The following is a 25,325-nucleotide window of genomic DNA, read 5'->3' on the forward strand; positions in this document are numbered from 1 at the left end:
TGCTGTCTGCTATCCTAAATGGTAAGGAATGACAGCAAATCGCTTATCTACGGTATCCTGGTCGAGCCTGTTTTAATGTCGTCTGTCGTGTTAATGCGTCGACACACGACAATGTGAAGTGACATTGCGACGACAATAATATATAACGTATCTTTCTGTTTCAACACGAAGTTACCAAACGACAGTGTAATATTTTGTTTGGCATTGTTCCCACAGACACTTGCCCACCCCCCCCCCCCTTCGTAGACATACACCACGGTTAAAAATGACCTTTTTTAAAAAAAAATGTAATTAAATTCTGTTTAAATAGAGGTTATTGAATGAGTGTAGTTTAATCTATTTTATTGAACGAGTTGAATAAAATCTTATTATACGAGCCTCTGGTGAGCATAATATTGTTTTATTCAACAAGTTTAATAAATTTAGTAATTGAATCTACACTAATATAATATTTTATTTATCACATATTCAAAATTAGAACAGTTTACAATTAAGAAGAGTCATTTTTCAATGGCACGCCTACAGTGTAACGCTAACATTAGCGCACTTTAACACTATGTTTCTATATAGAGCAAATGACGTCACGTCAAATTGTTTTTACACTTGTGAAATATCGTTTTTATTTGTTTGGGTCGTCAGACTAAACAAATAATGGTAGCGAAATTTCAGATCCAAATGTTCTTATTTGCAAATGCCGAAATTAGTCCAAACTCCTCGAAGCGGTTACTTCCCTTCATATGTACATTAACGCCGAAAAATTTAAGGAGATCACTGCGTAAAGATTGTCAAATGACAGGCGCATTAATTTTCGTAACGAGAAAATAGTTCCCGATTGGTCGAAGATTTCTAATATTGTGTTATTTTTATAGATATACATGTACATGCTTATATTCAGCTCCATAAATATTCACTTCAGTGTTAAACAACAGGTTTATCGTGAAAAAATATATCGAAATTAATAAAGGTTACAAACTCTAGTTTATAATAATATGGTATTCGTCAGACTGTTATCTTATAACTCCCTGTGGTCGTGGGTTTACACGCTCGCTTTGGAAGTGAGAGGTCTGGGGTTCAAATCCCCTTTCAGGTCTTTTTTTCAGGTCTTTTTTTTGTTTAAGCCAAATAAACATTTAATTGAATATCAGTGTTGCGATTAATCTTATAGCCAATTTACTATAGCACTGGAAAACAGCATTGGTGACACTATACAAACAAATTGGTTTATTCACCTTGCTGACATTCTGAGACCCAAACAAATTCAGCGCCTTCTGTGCTTTGATTATTAAATGGCTTTATTACACTCCTGCGCCGCGGTTTATTTGATAAACTTGTTTACGTAGTAATAAACTGTTTATCTGGCTGTATTTAAACTAACATCAAGTTATCGTTATCTTGTTAAAGATTAAAATAGTGGATACATGGATTCCTTTATACCATTCCTTCCCTTACATAAGAGTATGACTATACCTAAAACTGTTTTAATATAAAACAACAACTAGTTGCAATACAAATTCTGTATTTGAGTAAGCGTCTAGACAGTCAGATGAACCAAAAAGAACGGGCATGTATTAATTATATATTGTGGACCAACTTATATTTCAAAATGCATATTAAATGAAAATTATTAACATAACACAACGAATTAATGGAAGTGTACAAATTGTCTATAACATAATTCAAATTCACAAGCCGAGATTTAAAGACACTGACAGACGCTCATGAACGCTGTCTTTAATGTACATATCCTTAGCACCTTCACTAACCCAACGTCCGTGTCTCTTAAAAATCCTGTCTTTAATACCTTTATTTGCTGCAGCACTCGCTGCTCCTGAACGTAGTGAATGCAAACAATAATTACTAACATTATCAACATGAGGTTTTAACACTTCAATAAAAATATCTCGTAGATTAGAATACGACATTGGCTTATTTATTTTCCTTCTTCTGTATCCAGTTTTTGTTGCACTTATATTACAGAATAGAAAATGATCATCCAGAAATTCTCCCCACAATATTAATTTCTGAACATTTGCAACTGGGCATAACTTTGTACCCGTTTTTGCGATCAATACCCAAGCCCCATCTCTGTATTTATCTGTCTTGCTACTTTCAATGAAAACAGACATATAAGTAGAATTAAACACTATGTCTCTAACACGAATTTTTAAAAGTTCAGAACTTCTTAAAAAACCTGCATATGCAATCAAAATAGCGCAGATAATTCGTTGACTTTTTATATTATACTCTACATACAATCTGTCATAAATACTATTAATAATTTCTACATTAATAGGTTCTTTCCTTTTAACTGGCTTTGACAGAAGTCGTTTACTAGCTTCAAGAACATTTAAAACCAATTTTGATTATGTAGGCGAAATTAATCCATACATTTCGTGAAACCATTTAATAGAATAAAAAGCTGAAACGATGGGGCTTGGCGAATTTACAGTCTGAACAAGAGATGCTAGATAAATTGCAACTGTCAGTATTTTAGCAGGCAAAGTATCCCTACTCCCCAACCCATTACACAGAGCCCATTTTTGAAAACGTAAAAATGCACCAGTATACTTTTTGTCCGTTCCTCGTGCTCTTGAATTACGCAACAGGTCTGGGAGCAAGTCCACTTTTCCCGCCAAAACATCCGGCAGTTCTTCAATATCTTCAGCGTATATCTGCAGAAATAAATGTAAAAAAGAAAAATTACAATAATATAAATCAGCGCAAACTCAAATTTATGCATTGTTATTATTATCTCTTGTTATTGTTGTAATTTTATATAACAAAAAATGCTATACAGCATTATGTTCTTGTAACAAGCAATACAAAAGGCGATCCCGCCGTATAAAGCAATACTGCTATGTGCGATACCGCAATTTTTCTTTTGCAAGGGAGACCATCCGGTTATTACTTAATAGAAATACAAACTTAATTATTTCCCTTATACTGCTATGTGCGATACCGCAATTTTTCTTTTGCAAGGGAGACCATCCGGTTATTACTTAATAGAAATACAAACTTAATTATTTCCCTTGAGTAAACTGTAATTTTAAAGCTAACATTCTAAATTTTAAATCGGTATTTCCAAAGATACCTTTTCCATTTTTACACTTAATATAAAAATGTCTTTCCGTAGGTAAATCAAACCAATCTACAACTTCTTTTATGAAACACCCATTCGGGCATATAAACGGCCAAAATATGGCGGACTTCCAACAAGGAATAACTAATACTCCATGTGCATGATCACAAGCCAATTTCATAATTACTCTATGAATAACAGATATAGGAGGTACAAATAACCCAAACTGCCCTTCCCAGCTTTCCGAAAAGGCGTCAATCCCAAAACAATCTGAGTTCCAAAATCTTGAATAAAACTTTGTCAGTTTAGCTTTATAATATGACGCCAACCAATCAACATCTGATTGACGGAACTGATCATTTAGCCTTTGTAATATATCAAAGGAAATTCCCATGTCATCAAAATCAGACAACATCGACAAAAAATCTGCCTTTTCATTTTGTTTTCTGGGACCCACTCTACTTCTAAGGAAATAGCATTCTTCATGCAATACTGAAAAATTGCATAGGCAATTTCTTGCAGTTCTTGCCTCATAAAACCCTTTAAAACTATATCCTTAACCCCTTGATTATCAGTAAACCACTAAACATATTGACCTTTAAGGAAATGTCCTAGAGCCAACAATACTCTGTAGACAGCAACCAATACCCTCCAAGTGGAAGATTTGGTGCGTTCTGTTTCTGAGCTGACGCCATGGGATACCCCATTTAAGGTATTAACCTCATACCCAGATTAAGCTGTGTCACTTGCATCAGAATACACTACTTTTGTACAGATATGAGATCGTTCAAGATCTATCTTGTCTATACACGACAAGTAACCTTTCCAGAATAAAAGCTGTTCATAACTCTCTGCACTGAGTAAAATGCGCTCATCCCAATACCGTGCATTTAATACATCTAAAGTTAAATATCTAGTCATAATTTGAGATATATGCCCAATGACTGTCGTCATAGAAATAAACTGACCAACTGCACTAGCAACTTTTCTTACTGGAACTTTAAACTTCTTGTCAATAAGGCCAATCAAAAAATCAATAGTTTCTTGTGCTTTTAACAATCTTCGATCGGGAATGGAAATAGTACCATTGATTGTATTCAAATCACACCCAAGATACTCTAATATCTGTACAAGTTCCCATATACATTTGGTAGCATTAGGTACGAAACCCGAATTAAGTAAATCTGTTTTTATAATATGACTTAACCTCACAGTATTATCAAATGAATACGCGCACCCTAATCCATCATCTAAAAACATTGTAACAAGCAATCCTTCTCCACGCCACTTATTTATCAGAGGCCTACACAATTTCGTGAACAAATAACAGGCAGACGATAAACCAAAAGGAAGTACTAAAAACTTATAATATATGACATTGTCATCTTGGTCTTTCCAACTAAAACCCAAATACTCTGTATGCGGTTCAAATATTTGAACAAAATGATATGCACTTGTTAAATCAAATTTTATCATAAAACACCCTTTTTTAATTAAGGAAAGAGCAATTTTTATATCTTCATATTTAACACTTTGCTTCCACAGGTGCTTGTTAACCTCTCTCAGGTCAAGTATAAGACGTTTTTTACCTGAATTTTGAACTGATACGGTAAGAGGGTTAACTACATAGGGAATTTTCGAACATTTTTTGATCAAATGTCTATCAAGTAAATCATTTATCGCCTCAGAGACAAAATCTTGCTCTAATAATGCTGATTTATTATTTTTGCAAATAACATTAACTGGTTGAGAATACAATGGAATCTATCCTTTGTCAATAATATCTAATATGAAATCATTACCACCAATTTTCTTCCAAAAATCAATATGACTTTTTAATCTGCCCTTAATATTCTTTTGACCTTGTTCATATTCATGATATTTATGTGTAAACCGTGAACAATCATACTCATCTTTCATAGAAATGTCTGTATCTTGACAACTACTTCCTTGCTGTGGCTTGTCCGAAACCGGAAGTTGCTGATGACTGCGCTCGTGGACAATCTCTTCGGAAGTGGGTGTTCTCTCCGCAATGAAAACATGGCCCTGGGTTGACAGGGCCGCCGTGGAAGCCGCTTCCGGTACCATAAGCGAAGTTGGAGCCGTATCCGTATGGCAAGACTGGAGCAAATGAGGGACGAAAATTACGTCCCCGGCCCGACATCCCGCTTTGCACTGAAGAATAAGGCTGCTGAAAACTAGGACCAACAGGACGCACAATGTCACGTGCGCCACGTCCTTTAGTGGAAGAACGTTTACGTTTGAGTGCACGATTTTCCGCTTTATTGATCTTGGCTTCATCGTCGCTATCGCTAGCTACCGGATTGCACTTATACTGACGCACCGTATCCCACCCAGCAGGGGAACTATCTGCTATCCTTATGTCTTTATTTCTAACGTGCAACTTCTCAGCCAACTCTTTCAGCTGGTCACCACAATACTCAAATTTGCCGTGTTCAATAGCCCACGAGGCCTGCTTAACAATGTCCGCAAGTTCACTGTTGAAACAATACTGCTGCTTATTACCTTCGAACTTCCACTTTATCTCCTGTTCAGCTTTTAAATGTTTTACTTCTGAAGAAACAGAAACGTTGTTATTGTGTACTTCTTTCTTCAAACTGGAAAGCTCCGACAATATCACATTTAATTGTTCATGTATACCTGTATTACTCATACTGGAACTGTTAGTTTCATCGCCCGAAGCCATAACACGTTGTAAACAAAACCGGTTTTAAAATAAGTGTACAGGTCAGTCTGACTGTCCAAAGCTGAATGACTATTGAATCGATAATTTTGCACGTGCAAAATTATACGAATAGCGACACCTAGCGGTCACTCAATACATTCAGGGAAATTAATTTTCTTCTTATTCGCTACTCTCAAACAAAGAAAATTACATGAATCACGCGGTTCTTACAGCTTTAATGTAATAATCCATATAACCCTGCAAACTGTTACACCCCTTGTGTATATAATGTGCAGGTCCATATGAATAGTCTAAATAAAGGTTAATACATTGTAAATTAGAGGGTTGTCAAGCGTTGTACGACTACCTATAGAGTTAAAGTAGACTTTACCGATGATAGCTTTACGCAAGCGTAAAGAAAACACCCACTTGTGAGTTTATTAAAAAATAGGATTTGTATTTTCTCAAGTACTTCAAGTTGTGAATTTAATGTCATACAATTGTTTATTGTGGAAACACAACATAAGGCTGTTCAAATTATTAGTATACACTAAAGTAAGTGAATTTTTACAAAAACTAAACGGTATTCATTTCCTCCACTAAAATATTTATCTATGTCTCTGGATTAAACTGAGCTTGCTATCGTATTATTGGTTGTATATCACCATACATAATGTCTTTTTTCTTCTTTAACAACAATTTTCATAATAACCATTCCCCTTCAGAATATCAATGTTGTGTTATAAACCTTTACATTGGTTGGTTAATGTTTATTAATGCAATAGCTGCATGTTTGCTATGAAATGCATGGATTCAAGCCGCATACAGTATTTGAACATTTCGTTAATCTGTTCTATTTATACTTATAGGCAGGGAACAAGAAAACCAGAAACACTATCAATTAAAATCAAGAAAATGGAAAATTTAAATGGAAATGTTGACATTGTTACAACATCGTCTGAGGAGTACATTCCTAATATTTGCGAACATTGTGACAGTGATGGAAAGCTTGTTGAAGCTGATGGGTTTTGTGTTGATTGCAGTGAATATATGTGTAACTGCTGTTTGTTGTACCATTCGAAGTATAAACCTGAACATTCAACTAAAAGTAAAGATGAAATGCCGCAGGATGTACGTTTTGAGAACTGTTTGAAGCATCACATGAAACAAATGAAGTATTTTTGCACGGAATGTAATAACTTCGCATGCGCAGAATGTATAACAAACGAAGGTTGTAATCACGAAGACGGATGTCGAAATAAAAAATGGACATCTCTTTACAAAGTAGCCAGGGAAAACGAGATATCCAAAACAGAAGTTGACACAAAACTTGCTGAAGCAACTGATAAACTGGCAAACATTGAAGACACAATCGATCAACTAACGACAAAAAGGAAAGATAAAATTCGAGAATCTATAAATCAATACAGACAAAACTTAGAAAGTAAGATCAAAGAGCTTGAATGTCATTTCCTAAAGAAATGTGATGAGATTGAAAACACTTTTAAACCTTCGATAGATTCTCTGTCGTGCAACGTTCAATCTATGAAAACTATGTTACGTTCTGTGGAGTCTCAATCGGAAAACTGCTGCTCAAACTTTATTGCCGTCAAAAAACTAGACCGAAGTATTGCCACCGTCACGAAGGGTCTTGAATGCTTAAATAAGCAAACTGAGCTTATGGAATACGAATTCAAAGCAAACAAAAGCCGCATAGTTGAAAAATCCGACTTTGGAAACATATTGTTCTCAGAAACTTTCCTGACAAAAACAGCTTGTTATAAGAACGATATTGATGTTGATCTGTCTTCTTACTGGTTAAGTCCTACAAACATGAGTCATTTATTAATCAAAGATGATTTTCTCGTAGTTGTAGCATACTTGCGTAATGCAATTGTGTTGGTTGACCCAATCGGGCGAAATGTTTTATCAAAATTATTTATGTCATCAAGTCCATCAAGTGCAGTATCCATAAATGGAACTGGAATAGCAGTAGCTCTACCACTTCATGGCAAAATCAAATTGTTTGACATTATTGACTCAGACTTTGTGGATAGGAAGGAAGACATTAAAGTCGGGAAGGATTGCTGCAGTCTGGCTTACAGCAAAAGTCAATGTTGTTTGTATATGTCACATTATGAACCTACAAGCAAAATTACAGTCCTTAATAAAACTGGTCAAGTAGTTAGATTACTGGATAGAGACTGTTTTGGAAAAAAGTTGTTTATGGATCCACGATTTATAATTCTAAGCTTGGACGAAGAATCGCTCTATGTGTCTGATGCTGATAGACATGTGGTGATCAAAATACATTCCGATGATAGAATTGGAGCTGTGTTTAGGGACGAGAAATTACATCGTCCCCATGGATTAGCGATAGATGAACACGGTACGGTTTTCGTTGCTGGCATGAAGTCAAACAATATTTTTCAATTAAACTCGAACTTGACGAAAATAGGAATCCTCGTTGGATCGAAAGATGTTCGTGAGCCAATGAGTATCGCAATTGATAAGCACACAGGTAAAGAATGTTTATACGTGGGTATGGCAGGAAATACTAAAATCAAAACATTCGAAATCAGATGCATGCAAGAAACTGTCCTTTAAGCAAAAATCAAAGATAGATTTAGTATCCGCTAAAAGAATTATGGTTTGCTGACATCGTCTTTTGACGGACATGTAAACAGTGTTATGAGTCAACTTTGTTTTTGTAAGTTACCCTAAGCACCATTTTAGTATTATCATATGGTCTGGTAAAACATTAGCTGAAAAAATAAATGGTATGTCACACTGCGACATGTTTATTTTTGAGTGGCATGTGTGTACGTGCAAAAGTGGTAACAAGTTTAATGTTCATTGTAGAAGCACAAGTTTTATAATATTTGTAAAAAGTGACACTATATGAGAGAATAGTTAAACATTCAATAATATTAACACCTTTTAGTAAACAAAAATATCAACGACTACTGATTAGTTGGGACATACTCTATAATGTTCTATTTATGGAGTAAATATCTTTCTACGCTTTTTTAAGTGAATATATTGCATCTATTTTTGACATGTTTTTGTAGACTGCTATGGACTTGAACACTTATTTACATTCTTTTCTCCTATTTTAAGAATTTTCGTTTAAAGAATTTTGAACGACCACATTGAAATTAATTGTAAATATATAAATTAAATGTCTTATTTTAATTTCCTTGAGCCTTTAAAGGCAACTACCCGTATTTACAAGTTGCTCCAGAAAACGACCCAAATGATTAGAAATAATTTATTTTTCCACGGTCATGTTATATGCTATTGATAATACTTGAAGGAATTGTTGGACAATAAATGTTTAATTACTTTTATTTGGATATGCATGGATTTCACAAACTGTGATTAAAAATGTTTAAAAATTTATTGAAAATTGTCGTACTCAGAACCTACATGATAATGTTAATTTACGCCCGTCGCGTTTCTCATAAGTAAATACCAAGAGTTTGTGAAGCTTGAAAGACACAAAAATAAAACAACGCAATTGCATAAGTTGTATATGGACTTTTATATTAAGCCGATAAATGGGTACATTTTTATGTCTTAACTAATAACTTAAGTCGCGCCGACTTACATTATAACCAATTTGAGAGTTTGCTTTTTGTCTATTTAAAAGCCATTAAAACATTAAATTGCTTAATCAAAGTTCAGATGTTCAACATAGAGATAGGCAGGTATTTAAATAGTTTATACAATGATCGTTTATGTGCTACTTGCTTAGAAAGGAACATTAGATGTATAGAATGTGAATATCATACATTTGCCAGTGTTGTAAATATGCCGATGTTAGAAATGTATATCTATTTAGCTGTTATAATTCTGGAACTAGTGTAGAAAACTTCTATTATTTGTTATCAACTTGGAATGATGAGTTATCTACCTATTTCTATCATCGTTTGTAATTTATTAAAAGTAGTAGACACCGTCATATAAATATTATTTTTTTATTAATATTATATTGACATAACCATATAGAAATTCTGATTTTATTGTTTGATATATATTTTGGACCGGAAGCCTTAGAATTATGAAAGAAATAGTTGAGTCACATATTTAAAGATCGTTGAGTAAATTATATGAATCACAGAAATTTATTGAAATCTGTGAAATTCTTTTTATACGCCTAATTTGAATAAAACAACAAATAAATTATAAATGGAAAGCTGCGTTCCCTATTACATGTTAAAAAATGCTGTTAAAAAAAACCTCGCAGATTTTTAATAACAGTTATAACACTATAATTTCATATTATGACCACCTAATAGTGTGTAGAATTTTTTAATATCTACTTTGTGTGAAGTCGATAATGTTTATTAAATATTTACATAGAGACAGTGTAGCAATTACTAACATTTTCTAATATCAGATTTGAGCATAGTCTCAAGTATTGTTGTGCCCACGTATGAAGACAGTCCATTCATTTTCCAAAAGATTATTTAATCCAAGTAAGAAGATACTCCTTTTATACATTACAAGGTTATAGCCAATTATATGAAAAACAGCAAAATTCAAAAATTTTGACATTGAGTGTTTTTACAGTTCAAATTGGCAAAGGGCACTTTTTCATATTGGACTTTGTGTATGAATGATCCTTTGTTCAAAATAAGATAAATAAACGGTCCCCTGTGTAGCCTTTAAGATGAAACTATAGAACATATCTTTTGAGAATGTACTCGCAGCAATAAATCAATGCACGAAATTTGTATAGATAAACTGAACATGCCAAAATTGAATAAAGTAACTATGCTATTTGGTTACACTAACGGAAATAATACAAAATGTGAACAAGTTATAGTGTTTCAGTATATCAAAATGTATATTTTTGCATGTCAAAATCATAGTAACAATGTTATCATTTGATGGAGCAATAAGTTATATTTCATATGTTCTAAAGGTAAATTAAGCAAACTCTATCAAATGTGGATATCTTGATCAATTTAAGGAAGACTAGAATGCTGCTTTAAATACATGCCAACACTCATAGGTATTATAGTTTCCTACCCATGTTTTTTCCAAATCTGAATCAACCAAATATATTTAGGAATTTGGATGTTTTTACGGAGTTCAGATCTAGCATTGAGTAAACTTAGAATTAGTAAGAATAATTTCATATATTAGTATATTTTGTGCGCGGGTCAAAAGTGTCTTTTTGAAATTTTGTTGTGTTTTATTGTTGTTTTCTTTTGTAATATTTCCTTTGATTATTTATTCTATCCTCAAGCCTGCCAGCTAACCCCATTTAGATGTGTATAATTATTAATTATAAATTAAAAGTAATTATATTTTTATGACCTTTAAATATTCATATTTTTGTCTAATATATGTTTTGGCGTGTTGTATGTATGTTATTAACATGTCGGCTTATTAATCTTCTTATTTTATGCTTTTGAGTGAATTATTGATTTATCAGTGAACATTATATTTGATAAAAAACACAGTGCAAATTATAAATATAATTTCACACTTTTCAATGAAGAGACTACTTTTTAGAGATTTTTCCCCATGTGGTACCTCTTTTATTTATGCTTAACATTATGACATTGTTAGATCTGTTTAGAGCAAAGAGAGCTGTAATTGATAAATAAAAGAAATTACACACGTTATAAAAGAGATAAAACTTAGTTCAACGCCATATATCGTCTCTCATTTTTGTGTCACCTCTACGGAGTAGTGGCGACATATAGGGATCACTTCTCCGTCGTCTGTCTGTCCGTCTGTCTGTCCGTCTGTCCGTCACAAAACTTGTCCGGACTACTCCTCATAAACTACTGGTGCAATTTCATCCAAACTTTACAGGAATGATCAGTACCAAGTTTTGTTGTGCATATTGTCAGCATTTTCCGGTTCAATGATTTTTGGCAGAGTTATGGCCCTTTAATAATTTTTAATTTTAAAGTTTGTCCGGACTACTTCTCTTATACCACTAAAGCAATTTCAATGAAACTTTACAGGATTGATCTGTAGCTCAAGTCCTTGCGCATATTGCAAGGGTTTTCCGGTTGAATGATTTTTGGCCGAGTTATGGCCCTTTGATAAAAATGTGTTTTTTCTGTGTGTTGCCAGATACGCGAAAGCTTGTCCGGACTACTCCTCATAAACTACTGGTGCAATTTTATCCAAACTTTACAGGAATGATCAGTACCAAGTCTAGTTGTGCACTGTCCGTCTGTCTGTCCGTCTGTCACAAACTTTGTCCCAACATGAAATTGGCCATCGTGAGGCAACACATGTGATTACTGATCGCTCTTGTTTTATTTAATTTTAACAGACTTGAAAAATACACTTCTTTCCACATGCAAAACTGCTTTTGATGACATTTGGGCTAATTTAAGTATCCTGAGAGTAATGTCTGTAATGCCATGTGTAAAAGCAATGGCAGTAACAAACCAGAAAGATTATGTAAACAGGCCAAATTGTAAGACAGCCTTTTAAAAAATCCATGTTTTCAAATTCAAAACTTGAGGGGATAAGGTCACTGTCCAATACCCACAATTCCAACATGGATTTTGACATATTCTTTTTAAACATCGAAAACTTTACATTACCCTTGCTTTTATTCTACTTTCAAGCACGGAAAATAGTCCAACTGACAGCTCCTGTTATGAATTTAACTTGTTGATTCTGCTTTAGAAATGCTTTTATTTCATTTTTCGATAGCTTATTTTTTTGGGTTATTTGTAATTTATTCCAAAAGGTCTCTTATGGGCCTATTACCTAAACCATCTTTTCCTTATTTTAGCTATAAAATAATGAAGGAAACCAACGTTTCTTTACAAAATTCAGTATGAAACAAATTGAAACTGAGTATCATTTTTATTAATACATTTATGTCCATATTATAATGACTGAAGGAAAACATGGTTACCTAGATGATATTGCTCATGGCCTAATTTAAATAAATTCATCAAACAAAATTGTAATTGTTGACATAGCAAAATTTGTTTATTCAGCAAGGCAACTATGAACTGAATCTACTTAAAACATAAGTTTGAATTATTGTACACTGAAACATATGTACGTTCTTAATTTGTAATGTATAATTCATAATGTATAATTCATAATGCATCTTACTTTTCTCTACATTTATTGTACCGCCAAAATGTTACTTGGCGATGAACATGTACCATTTACCAATAAATAGATTATGTGACTTGACTTTACTTCTATTGCCTTTTGTCAATTAATTGAATTATAGTGATTCAATATTTTGTATGGAACTCAAAATACCATTTTGTTTACATTTTCCTACTTTAAGACAAATAATTTCATATTACGTCCTATTTTTTCCTGGTATCAGCAGCGAAAATGATATAAAATCATTCAATCGCTATAAAACTTATGTAAGCCCTTCCTAACGAAGGATAACATTATTGGTTTCTCAGGCATTATGTGCCTTTAAACAAGCAACAAATGCATTGATATTAATACCACATAATATCCATTTTGTTCAACAATTTATGTCAAGATCTTGCTGCGAGTTCTATCTGCATGTATTTCGATGACTGATACTTCATACCATTACGAAAATGAATAAATTATATTGCTTCAATACTTGAACAGCGCGGTAAAAAGTTAATAAAAAGCCCATTAGCTAGTCAATTAATCCACCTTTAACATTGCAAATGATAATACTGATAGAAATTCTTTTACGCTAGTTCGGTTGGAACAGTTTGCAAACGCATTTGTTATTTCGGATGACCTTAGTTCAGGTAGATTGTCTTGGTAATGTCAAACAGGGTATACTACACGATATGAAAATTATGGTTTAAATATTGACAGGTGATCCTATAATAATAAGTAATTTGAAACCTGCAGCGGTTCAAAATATATACAGCACACATGAAATTGATACAGAGTGACGGGCAAAATAGGCTGTAACGTAATACAAAGTAAGTCCCTAAATGGGCATTTATAATGCTGGACGTTTGTAACTCTTTTCATTGGATATTTGTGACTTTTATATAGTTTAAAAAGCACCGCTGCTGTCAATTTTATATAGTACACACAGGGCTGTCGTCACTTTAACAAGAAATTATTTTTTTCTCTCTGAATGATTCGATGAAGTCGTTATAAATAAAAAAAAATGTACCTAATTATGTACATGTGAAATGAGCAGCTCACATTACAAGACGACAAGGCCATACATTGGAAATATAGGCCTGGCTTCACTTTTAGTAAATATTCCTGGTAAGTAAAGCAATGTTACACCGCACTTTGGGGGTCAAACATACTGTTGGACCCCAAAATGCGGTAAACTGCACAGCACACTTTGTTATTGACCCCAAAGTGTGTTAATATGCTACATATCAACGTACTTTGGGTTCCAGAGTTCTGAACGTTTAGACTGAGTTGTTACTTATTTTTGATCTGCAATCTAGAAATATTTAAGTGAAGTTTAATAATATGATTGTCAATGCTTAGGTATATCACTGGGCAATCTTAATAAGTGCCATTTAAATTCTGATGTAACAGTAATGAAATGTTTTATTATATATTAGTTGCTTAAGTGGTAAATGTTTTATGAGTTTTACTACATTAAATACAATATCTTTTTCTCCGTGTTGAATATACCTCACCTACAAAAGCACTGATAAACAAGAGAAACTGAAAAAACACAACAAAAACAATAAAAACTTGCTATAAATGAGAAAATTCAGCATCCGCCTGCTGTCTCACTTCCCACTTCCCCTCGGAGCGTGCACGTCGCTGAGAAGGCACAGGGCATCGGCAAAAGATTTACAGCTTGGCTGGTAGCAAACACAACTCAACTAAATAGAAGCCCCCCGTAGGCTGTAACACCGGATCGCTACTTCGTCAACAACTGCGGACCAGCTGCCGGTGTCCTGACTAATGCCGAGGGGAGTGGCCCTACAAAGTAACTTGACCAGGTTTAAAACACCCTAAAATGTCATAAATAAAAGAAATGGCCTTTTTAAAATGAAACAAAATCCTGTAAAAAATTGTTTAAGTCTGTAATCTCTATCCTTATCATTAACATTGTATTAAGTGTAATCATGGGAAGTAATCCATATTACCTTGCAAACTGCAAAGATTTACCTTACACCCCTTGTGCTTGTAATATAAAGGATAAAAAACTTTGTCATTCATTGTACTGTAACCATAATATAACGTTGTACTACATCCCTGTCACACACCGAAAGTATGTGATCATATAACAATGTAATTTGTGATTTAAAAATGAAACTCATAATGAACTGTTCAGGAAATAAACCGGAACCTTACTATATAGTTAAAGTAGACTTTTCCGATAACAGTTTTGACAATCCAACAATACGCATGCGCAATGCGCAAACACGAAAGCAGTTTCATACAGCATATGAACAGGATTTCTCTTTTTTCAAGTAATTAAAATTGTGAATTTGAAATGGCAATTTTGTTTTAAATTATCAATTATACAACTGTTTATTGTGGAAACAAAACAAAATCTGTTCTAAGTAAGTGAGTTTTTGCAAATACTATTTCTCCATCCAACAAATTACGATTCATTTCCAAAAAATTCTATTTATCAATGTCCCCAACTTAAACTGAACTAACTCTCGTATTACGTCTCAGTTCATTTTTACCGTCATGCAATTCTTTTATTTCCATTATTGTGAATGTCGTTTTAGTACATAGAAAAAACATTTAAGTAATTAAAGTTTATTCAAATCGAAATTTGAACAGAAAGTTAATAAATGGCAACGTTTTATTGAAATCAACACATTTTACCGGATACGCTACGGACAGTAATTCTGTAAAGAGAGATCACTGCGTGGGAGAATGCAGATTTGCAACACCTTTGGAAATAACGAAAGAAACCTGAAATCCGAAAAAAGAACCGAAAGAAAGCTTCTTAATCTAAAATACTTTGACAAACATTTATTATAAACAAACCATTCAGTCGTTAGCGGTTATATAAATACTTCATAAATATGTCAAATAAATGAAAATTATAAACTTTGTATCCATTTCATATAAATAACTGATAATGCCGGATAAGTTCGTTTTTCTTGTGTGCTTTTCGCTATTTTCATGCGCTTGAGTAACCGAGATCATGGACGTACTTGTAAGTGGTGATCTCGTTAATGTTTGATAAGATTTATAACTCGTTAAAGCAGCATCAAATAATCTGTAGTTGGATGTGTAGTAATATAGAACTTGAGTAGGCATGGTTAATCAAAAGTTATATATCTGAAATTTAACTTGTTAGTAATTTAAGAACTGACCAATGAAATGTTTTCAAGATTTATTCAATACTGTCATTGTTCATAAGAACATGTTACATAAAATGCAAAATTGTGAACATGTAACAACCGGAACATAGAAAAATATACATAAAAGCAGGAGAATGAGTGACAATTATCTTGTACCCGTAAATTAAAATAAAGATATCACTACATTTTAATAATAACCGAAATCTATGCTTCATTAACAATTTTTTCTAAGAGACTATTGATAAGGTCAATAGTTTATAAGATTATATAATGTTGAATATAGACTGTAAGATCTTCAAATTTGAATGCATTAGGATACTTATAATGATGTGGTCTAATAAATTTACGTCTATTATTAACAAATGTAAATAATAAAAAAGTTAGTGAAATTAATCACCCGGTTGGTTTGATTCACATACAGTATATATACTTAAGTTTCTCTCTATGATTTAGGAATCTAACATTTCCAATTTGGCATTTTATGGATTTATACACTCTTAATTTTAACAAAGCTGAAAACAGTTGCCAAGAGAAGTATATAAGATGATTTAGATTTATATTTTAAATTTTATTAAAATATTACATTTAAAACAGCGAGAATGAGGTGACAATTATTTATTCCCATAAAAAAATGTGACTAGATTCTTAATAATAAACCGGAATTATGCTTCAATTACAAAAAGTTCTAGGAAGACTAATGAATATAGATATTATACTTTTATTTCATGTTGTAGATTATTTCTTTACAAAATAAAAGGTTACACACATAGAATTATTAGGCCTGTTATTTGAGCAAATACAATCTGTAGTTTTTTAAGCAAGGTTTTTTTTAAATGTTGGACTTGTTTTAATCATAAGATTCAAATTCCAAATTGCCATTAGGAAACCTATAATAATACGGGGTTTAAATAAATTTACGTTTACTATTAACAAAATTTGAACAATAAAAGAAGATAGTGAAATTCGCCACCCATTGGGATTGACTCACATAAAGTAATATATAGTAAATTTTCTCTCTACTTATAATGAATTATACCTTTTCTCAATGGCATTTAATGATACACACAATCTTAATTTAACAAAGGCGAATGAATGTTGCCAAGGAAGTATTAAAAAATCTTTCCGAAACAAACTCTGAGTTATATTAAACCCGGTAGTAAAAAAATTGCTTTAAAGATGGGACATCACTGTTCCAACTTTGGGATGAACTAATCTCGAAGTGTTGCTTTTGAAATTGAAAACGACTAGGTACAAATTTGACTTAACCCAATCATTTGATAAACCAAAGTCCGTCCAAAAGTATTCCCTAACAAAATAAAGCCACGGAATTCAGTTCAATATCTAACATATACTGAGTATGCAGGTTTTTTATCGAATCTTTACCATTCCAAAGCTTCCACCAGTAGTTAAATAATTCTACTTTTTTATTTGCAAAATATCGGAGTAACTCCAAGTTCACTATATAACATACAATTGGGAGTTACTTTGGCTTGAGGGTTAGTATAATTTTGGGTAAAATTTAAGCTAAACTGATTTTTAATACACTTTAAATTTTCTATTCCCCAAACTTCATACCATAACAAAGAATAGGAAAATCATTGTTTTTAAACATGCGGATCTGTAGAACCTTTACAGATACTAACAATTTTTCCAACAAAGCTTTTTTACCAGAGAGAACTAGCTTTCTTTGTTGATCAAATAAGAGTTTTCTATTTTAACAAATTTACCATTTTCCTATAATGCCTAGATAAGAAAATAATGTACTCATTCTAAGTACCTCATTATCAAAACAAAATTGAGGGCATCACCCATACGATCCATGCCCCTAGAAAATATTACAACCTTTGTTTTTGCCTTCTTCTTTTTACCATTTATTCAGTTATTTCTTGTAAATTTTAACAGGAAAGTCAAAAGTTAAACAAACCGGCCTTCGCCCGGAAAGAAAATTGCATGGGAACTGAAAAATGAATGAGACGAAAGAAAAATGAAATACGAAAATAAATTTTTTTGTTTGAGTTCTTATCACTTTCTTTCTTTACTTATGAAGGAAATTAATTTCCAGACTTTACATTTTTTTCTATTTAAAAATACTTTTGAATTGTGCCAACAAATGCATTTAAGAATTTTAATATTTCAAAAATTAAAAAGTTAAAATTCAATAAATTGGCAAATAATCATAATCCTTATGATTCTTTTTCCATGTTTTTCCAAAGAAAACGATATACAAATAAAACCAGTTTTTGTTGTGTTTTTTCTTCTTAGACAACAATTTTCAATAATAATCCCCCCTTTTCCCCCCCGTCCAGAATATCAAGTTATCAAAGACTTACAAATTGTATTTATTTTGTTATAAAAACCTTTACCTTAGTTTGGGTTAAACCATGTTTTATTAATGCAATCTGCATATTTTCAGCTATGACAATCTGCAACGGTGTTTGGAACATACCGTTAAATCTGTTCTATTTTTAACTATAGGAGGCAACAAGAAAACCAGAACGACGCCATCAATTTAATTCCAAAGAAAAGGGGAAAATTTAGTGGAAATGTTGACATTGAAACAACATCGTCAGAGGAATATTTCCTAAATATTTGCGGATCAATTTTGACAGTGATAGAAAGCGTCTGAAGCTGATTGGGGGTTTTGGGTTGATCAAGTGAAATTTGTGTAAACTGCTGTATGTCGTGCCATGCTAAAGTATTTAAGCCCTGAACATTCAACTAAAAGTAGGGATGAAATGCCCATAGATGTAAACGTTTTGAAAAATGTTTGAAGCATGATATGAAACAAATGAAGTATTATTGCATAGAATGTAATAACATCGCATGCACAAAATGTATAACAAATGAAGGTTGTTATCACGAAGACGGATGTCAAAGTAAAAAATGGACATCGCTTTTACCAAAGTTGCTTTGGAATACAAGGTATCGAAAACACAAGTTGACACAAAAATGCTGAAGCAACTGATAAACTGGCAAACATTGAAGACACAATCGATAAAACTAACGACAAAAAGGAAAGATAAAATTCGAGAATCTATAAAACAACACAGACAAAACATGGAAAGTAAAATCAAAGAGGTTTGAAAGTCATTTCCTAAAGAAATGTGATGAGATTGAAAACACGTTTAAACCGTCGATAAATTCTCTGTCGTGCAACGTTCAGTCTATGAAAACTATGTTACGTTCCGTGGTGTCTCAATCGGACAACTGCTGCTCAAACTTCATTGCCGTCCAAAACATAGACCAAAGTATTGCTCCCGTCGAGAAGGGTCTTGAATGCTTAAAGAAGCAAACTGAGATTATGACATACGAATTCAAAGCAAACCGAAGCCGCATAGTTGACAAATCCGACTTTGGAAACATATTGTTCTCAGAAACTTTCCTGACAAAAACAGCTTGTTATAAGTACGATATTGATCTTCATGTGTACTATAGCAGGATTTACCCTACAAATATGGATGATGTATTGATCAAAGATGATTTACTTGTTGTTGTTACATACATGTGTAGTGCCATTGTGTTGGTTGACCCCATCAAGCAAAATGTTTTATCAAAATTATTTATGTCATCAAGTCCAAAGAGTGCAATATCCATAAATGGGACTGGAATAGCAGTAGCTCTACCACTTGATGGCAAAATCAAACTGTTTGACATTATAAACTCAGAATTTGTCGATAGAAAAAAAGACATTGAAGTTGGAAAGGATTGCTGCAGTCTGGCATACAGCAAAAGTCAATGTTATTTGTATGTGTCATATAAAGAACCAACAAGCAAAATCACTATACTAAATGAAACTGGTAAAGTAGTTCGCTTGTTGGATAAAGCACTGTTTGGGAAATAAGTTGTTTATGAGTCCACGATATATAATTCTTAGCTTAGACGAAGAATTGCTCTATGTTTCTGACGCACAAAGAAATGCTGTGATCAACATACATTCTGATGGAAGAATTGGAGCTGTGTTTAAGGACGAGGAATTAAAATGTCCCAGAGGATTAGCAATAGATGAACATGGAACGATTTTTGTTGCTGGCATGAATTCAAACAATATTTTTCAATTAACATCAAACTTGATAAAAATAGGAATTCTCGTTGGATCGAAAGATGTATATAGGCCTTTGAGTATCGCAATTGATAACCATACAGAGAAGGGATGTTTCTACGTGGGTATGAGAAAAAATACTAAAATAAAAACATTCCAAATCAGATGCATACAAGAAACTATGCTTTTATAATGCATCAAAAGCACAAAACAAAGATAGCTATAGAGTCCGTAATAAGAGGTTTGGTTTACGGAGGTCGGCGTTTAGCGAGCAAGTAAACAGTGTTATGAGTCAAAATTTATTTTTGTTAAGTTCCTTTAGGTACCATTTTAGTATAAACTTATCATCTCGTTAAACTTAAGCTGAAAAAATTAAACGACATGTCACACTGGCACATGTTTAATTTTGAGGGACGTGTGTGTACCTGCAAAAATGTTAACTAGTGGTAACAGTTTTATAATGTTTGTATATGTGAGACCTTATAAGAGAGAATATATATTGACATCTTTAAGTAAACAAAATAATATAATACTACTTATTTGTTGGAACATAATGTACAGTACGTATGGAGTAAATATCTTTCTAAAAATCTGGAAACAAAGTGATCCCTCGGAAGCATTAATCACAACAAAATTACATAAGAATTGCAGACTCGGTTTGATTGAGTTTTCTTATTTCAGTGAATTTATTGCATCCATTTTTACCGAGTTTTGTAGACTACTATGGACTTTAACGCTTATTTACAATGAACACTTATTTACAATCTTTTTATTTTTTATTTGGAGAAATTTCCTTGCTAGAATTTCAAATGAACATATTGAAATTATTTATAAATATAATTATCAAATCGCTCATGTTTAATTTGCCCGAAAATGGTCCCTGTACAAACAACTAACGGATTTACAAGTTGCTTCTGAAAACGACGCGAATAATTAAAAATAATTTATTTCTCCCCATTCATATTTTTCGGCCAAGTTGCGATAATACATAATTGTACATTCGTTTTTACGCCGATCAGATAATTTTGTCGTGTGTTGGTATAATGATTAAAAAGCGCTAAATGAACTTAATCCAGATTGCATAAAATCTAGTGATTTAAATTGAAGAAGTTTATATGTTACAGGTTTTATTTAAGCATAGTCACGCAACCCCGTAAAGCAAAGGAGATTAAATTGATAATAAATGACCATGAGCTATTCTTATCAACTAAAGAACTAGACATGCCCTGAAATGCATCCGCACGGCAGTCTCATTATATTCTAGTGATAACCTTTGCTTGCATTCATTTATTGTATGCCCTTGCAATATATATACATGTAACATTATTTAGAATTATAAGAACAACGAGCCACAAAATTAAGCTATGTTAAGCAAAATAACATCCTTTTGATTGGAATTTAAGGGTATTACAACAAAGTGTATAATTCTTTATGCTGTTACACATATACATTGATATTAGTTTTGATAAAAAAACTAACAAAATGAATAATAATTTACAAATATGGAAAATAGGTGGCCCAGTAACTAAATCTTTCGTTAAAAAGGCTATTTATATGTTACAAAGGACCATAATCCAATAACACATTGAACTTCAGTGAAATTTTAAATCATTTCTTTATTGAAATACATATTCAGGCCAATAAATCAAACCGAGACTGACAATTTTTATTGAAAGAACCTATTTTAAATTTTCAAGAGCACTATCATTCTATAATATATCAAATTCAAGAATCAGATTTTGACAGTATTTGATGAGTTGAGTTTTAACCATATTACAATATACATTCATGTTGTATTTCATTACATTCCCATTAACTACTCTTAACTTTCCTTATAAAATGTATTTTCTTTAGTAAAAAGGCAATAACTCAAAGTTATCAAGTGAAGAGGTACATTTCCTATATATTGCATCAAATTATAAGTATAACGCTAATAATAACTAAAATATGTTCCTTTCAAAGTGTGATGGACAAAAGTAGAAACATATTTAGAGTACATGATTTTTTCTTTTACATTTATGTGGCCTTTTCTCAACATGATATCGTGAAAATTTCTACTATAACCAATTATTGGTCTATATGTATCCTTCTTTTGAACTAAAATTATGAACGTAATGAGCCTAATAAAAAGTATATCGGTGGTTTTGTATTTGATATCTTATAGATAGTAAGCCTTAAAGTATTGTATTACTTTTTTAGGATTGTTGCAGGAATCCAGGGGAATGGTGGGGCGGGGTGTCTGCCACCTCTAATTCCCATGTGAACACGTCTGTGCCACTACCTCCCATGGACTGTCTGGGATAGGGTGACTTTTTAGAGGCTTTTTAGTGTTTAAATTTCTGTGTTTTAAACAACTATCACATTTCAATACGTAGTCGGTAATGTCTGAACTCATTTTCGGCCAACACATTATATCACGTGCTCGTTGCAAGTATTTTTAACGCCGCCGATATGACCTACATGAACAACCTTTATCATTTCCTGCCTAACTTAGGGCGCGTCTACACACAAGTATTGAAATGCCAGTATCATATACTTGTATCTTAAATAATGCGAATAATTTTTAATGAGAAATTAAAGATAATTCCCTGCGAGCAAATTAGAACACGTTCTATTTTTCTACAAGGTTATGAGGGTGTTTGATTATCAAAAATGAAATGTCGCTAACAATGAATAGCGAACTGCTGGAGAATTTCGCAATGCAAACATATTCAAATGAAATTATCTTATCCGTCAATTAATCGCGCTCTTCGGGTTTTTTTATTAATCATTGTGTAGTACACACAGTGGGTTATTGTGTATAGCTGTGCCTATAAATAGAATGATGATCTTAACATTGTGAAAGTCCGAAAATCTATTTATAAAAGTAGTTTTAGTGTAGCGCTATGGTTATATTTAAAGAACTGGAGAATTTTGCAGGAAATGAAATATGAAAAATGAAACATATTCAAACAACTAATTGCACTTTGGATATTATAGACCTGAATGTTTTGGATAGTATCGTTAATATTGATAGAATTTCAAGTTATTGTAGAAAAAAATAATATTCTAATCTCTAGCATGCCTACCAAAGTTCATGATGAACAATGTCTTTCGTCCGCCCTTTCATAAATATTATACAATTCTGGTTAAAACCAATTACCTATTGAAAAGTTTATAAGAATATCTGGTCATCAGATGTGTACTAGTTCATCTTCACTTGCTGCATTTCTTGCATGGACGCCCTTTGATGCTTTGCATCAATGCTTTCCTTGTTACTGTTATAGTATAGGTATTATGTATGTGTACGAGTTTACAAAGTTACCAAACTCTTCCCCATCTAACTGCAAATTGGCTCCTACATATAAAAATAGAGAAAGTGTCACCTCTTTAATCAAGCATAACATTCGTTTTCCCAAAATGTCACGTCCTTAGGTCTACAGGTGGATGGCGTCAAATTACTTTATCTAGCATATAAAACAATGAGTATACGCATCTTCATAATATCTAGGATTATTAATGCAGTTCATTCCTTCATATGAAACAAAATAATGTTTTGCTTACTTTTTCTAGGAAATATAAACAGTCGGACAATTTTCTTAGAGTTATAATTTAAGGCCTCAACAGACGGTAGGATTTAGTTGTACAACACTAATTACAGATATAATGTACAATTTTCATAGCAATACAACACTTGCATTCAGACCATAATGCTGCATTGTAGGAATCATCAGGTTTCCCTAGAAGACAGTCCCACCCAATTGATCCCCTCCCAATTGACCCCTTACATACATTACTCACTAAAAAACACTAATTTTTCTCAATGAGTAATGATTGAAACACCTCCATTTTTATTTTTTTTAAAGAAAGTCTATAATTGTCACAGGGCGAGATTAATGTGCAACCCGATCGAGACTCAAACTTGAGAACCCCTCGGAATGCCGTACTGCGACTTTACTTACTGAGCTATCCGGACGCCTACAAACTACCTCTCCTGATTAGTGAACAGTTCAATACCGTGACATAATCATTTTCTGAATAATTTGGGACTCGAACATACTACAACTTTGGGTCTCCTGAAAAAATTTTCAACATCATTTTTACCCCATCTTATTACTATGTTAACCTTTTAGCCCGTATTGTTCTGGAAGCGCATTATCAGGGGATAATTGGGAAATATGTCACCTGTCATCCTGGGAGGTCTGTTCAACAAGTATTAAGAGATAGAACATGTCCTATCTTGTAAATCTAGTATTAAGTTGTATGAATTCAAAAAATAGTAGCCTTCACACAATAAGATTCGCTTGTACATCTTAGTTTTAATTGGTGTTGTACTGCAAAATCCTACCGTCTGTTGAGGTCGAAAATTATACCTCTAAGAAAATATCTGACTGTTTATATTTCCTATCAAAAGATATCAAAAAGTTACTCTGTTTTTAATTGTCTCTGCGAGCTCGCGTGTATCATCTTTGCTATAAATTTGAAACTATCCTCATATTGAGAACACCTAACCTCGCCTAATGAAAATCTGCCTATCACAATTTTCACTATAAGCACTGGTCTCTTCATAAAACAAGAGGAACATGAAGGCCCTGAAGTCGCACACCTGTATATGGGCCCCCGGGGCGGGGCCAATTTAAACCCCAGGGCTTTTCCTTGAACAAACTTGGAAGAAACCCATTAGAAGATGTTTGATGCTAAATATCTAAGCTCTAGCTCTTTGAGTTTTTTAAAAGAAGATTTTAAGTTTAATTTCACACGTATAGGGAAAAACAATGAAACCCCCATCTGGCGGGTCCAATTTTTACCCCAGGGTTTTTATTTGAACAAACTTGGTAGACTCAGTGGTGTTTCATGCTAAATATCTTAACTTTGGGGTTTTTAAAAGATTTTTTGAGTTTTTACTTTACACATATGAAAAGAAAATCAATGACCCCCCCCCCCCCAACCCAAGGGCTTTTATTTGAATAAACTTGGTAAACACCCATTAGAAGATGTTTCATGCTAAACATCTTAGCTCTAGCTCTTTGTGGTTTTTAAAAGAAGCTTTATTAAGTTTTACTTTACCTATATACTAGTATTTTAAAGAATGACACCCCTGGGGCTGGCCCAAGGGCTTTTATTTCAACAAACTATGTAGACACTCACAAGAAGCTGTTTCATGCCTAATATCTAAACTCTAGCTATTTATAGGGAAAATCAATGACCCCCTGGGGCGGGGCCGAATTTGACCCCAGGGCTTTTATTTGAACAAACTTGGTAGACACTGACTAAACGATGTTTCATGCCAGA

The 25,325-nt window shown here is 32.9% G+C and overlaps 1 protein-coding gene across 1 annotated transcript; it reads left to right on the top strand.

Annotated features, from left to right (window-relative positions):
- Nucleotides 1–6,100: 6,100 nt before the first annotated feature.
- Nucleotides 6,101–12,946, top strand: LOC132757198 (uncharacterized). The gene is made up of 2 exons (XM_060748403.1): nt 6,101–6,320; nt 6,635–12,946. The coding sequence occupies exon 2, from the start codon at nt 6,681–6,683 to the stop codon at nt 8,370–8,372; it is 1,692 nt and encodes a 563-aa protein (XP_060604386.1). The 5' UTR covers nt 6,101–6,320; nt 6,635–6,680; the 3' UTR covers nt 8,373–12,946.
- Nucleotides 12,947–25,325: the final 12,379 nt, after the last annotated feature.

This window comes from Ruditapes philippinarum, unplaced genomic scaffold (assembly GCF_026571515.1).
Source record: "Ruditapes philippinarum isolate M1 unplaced genomic scaffold, ASM2657151v2 ctg5372_1_1_1_1, whole genome shotgun sequence".
Lineage (NCBI taxonomy): Eukaryota > Metazoa > Mollusca > Bivalvia > Venerida > Veneridae > Ruditapes > Ruditapes philippinarum.

Bases quoted from the DNA above. Each gene is read 5' to 3' on its own strand.
- LOC132757198 (XM_060748403.1), top strand. From the start codon at position 6,681: ATGGAAAATTTAAATGGAAATGTTGACATTGTTACAACATCGTCTGAG.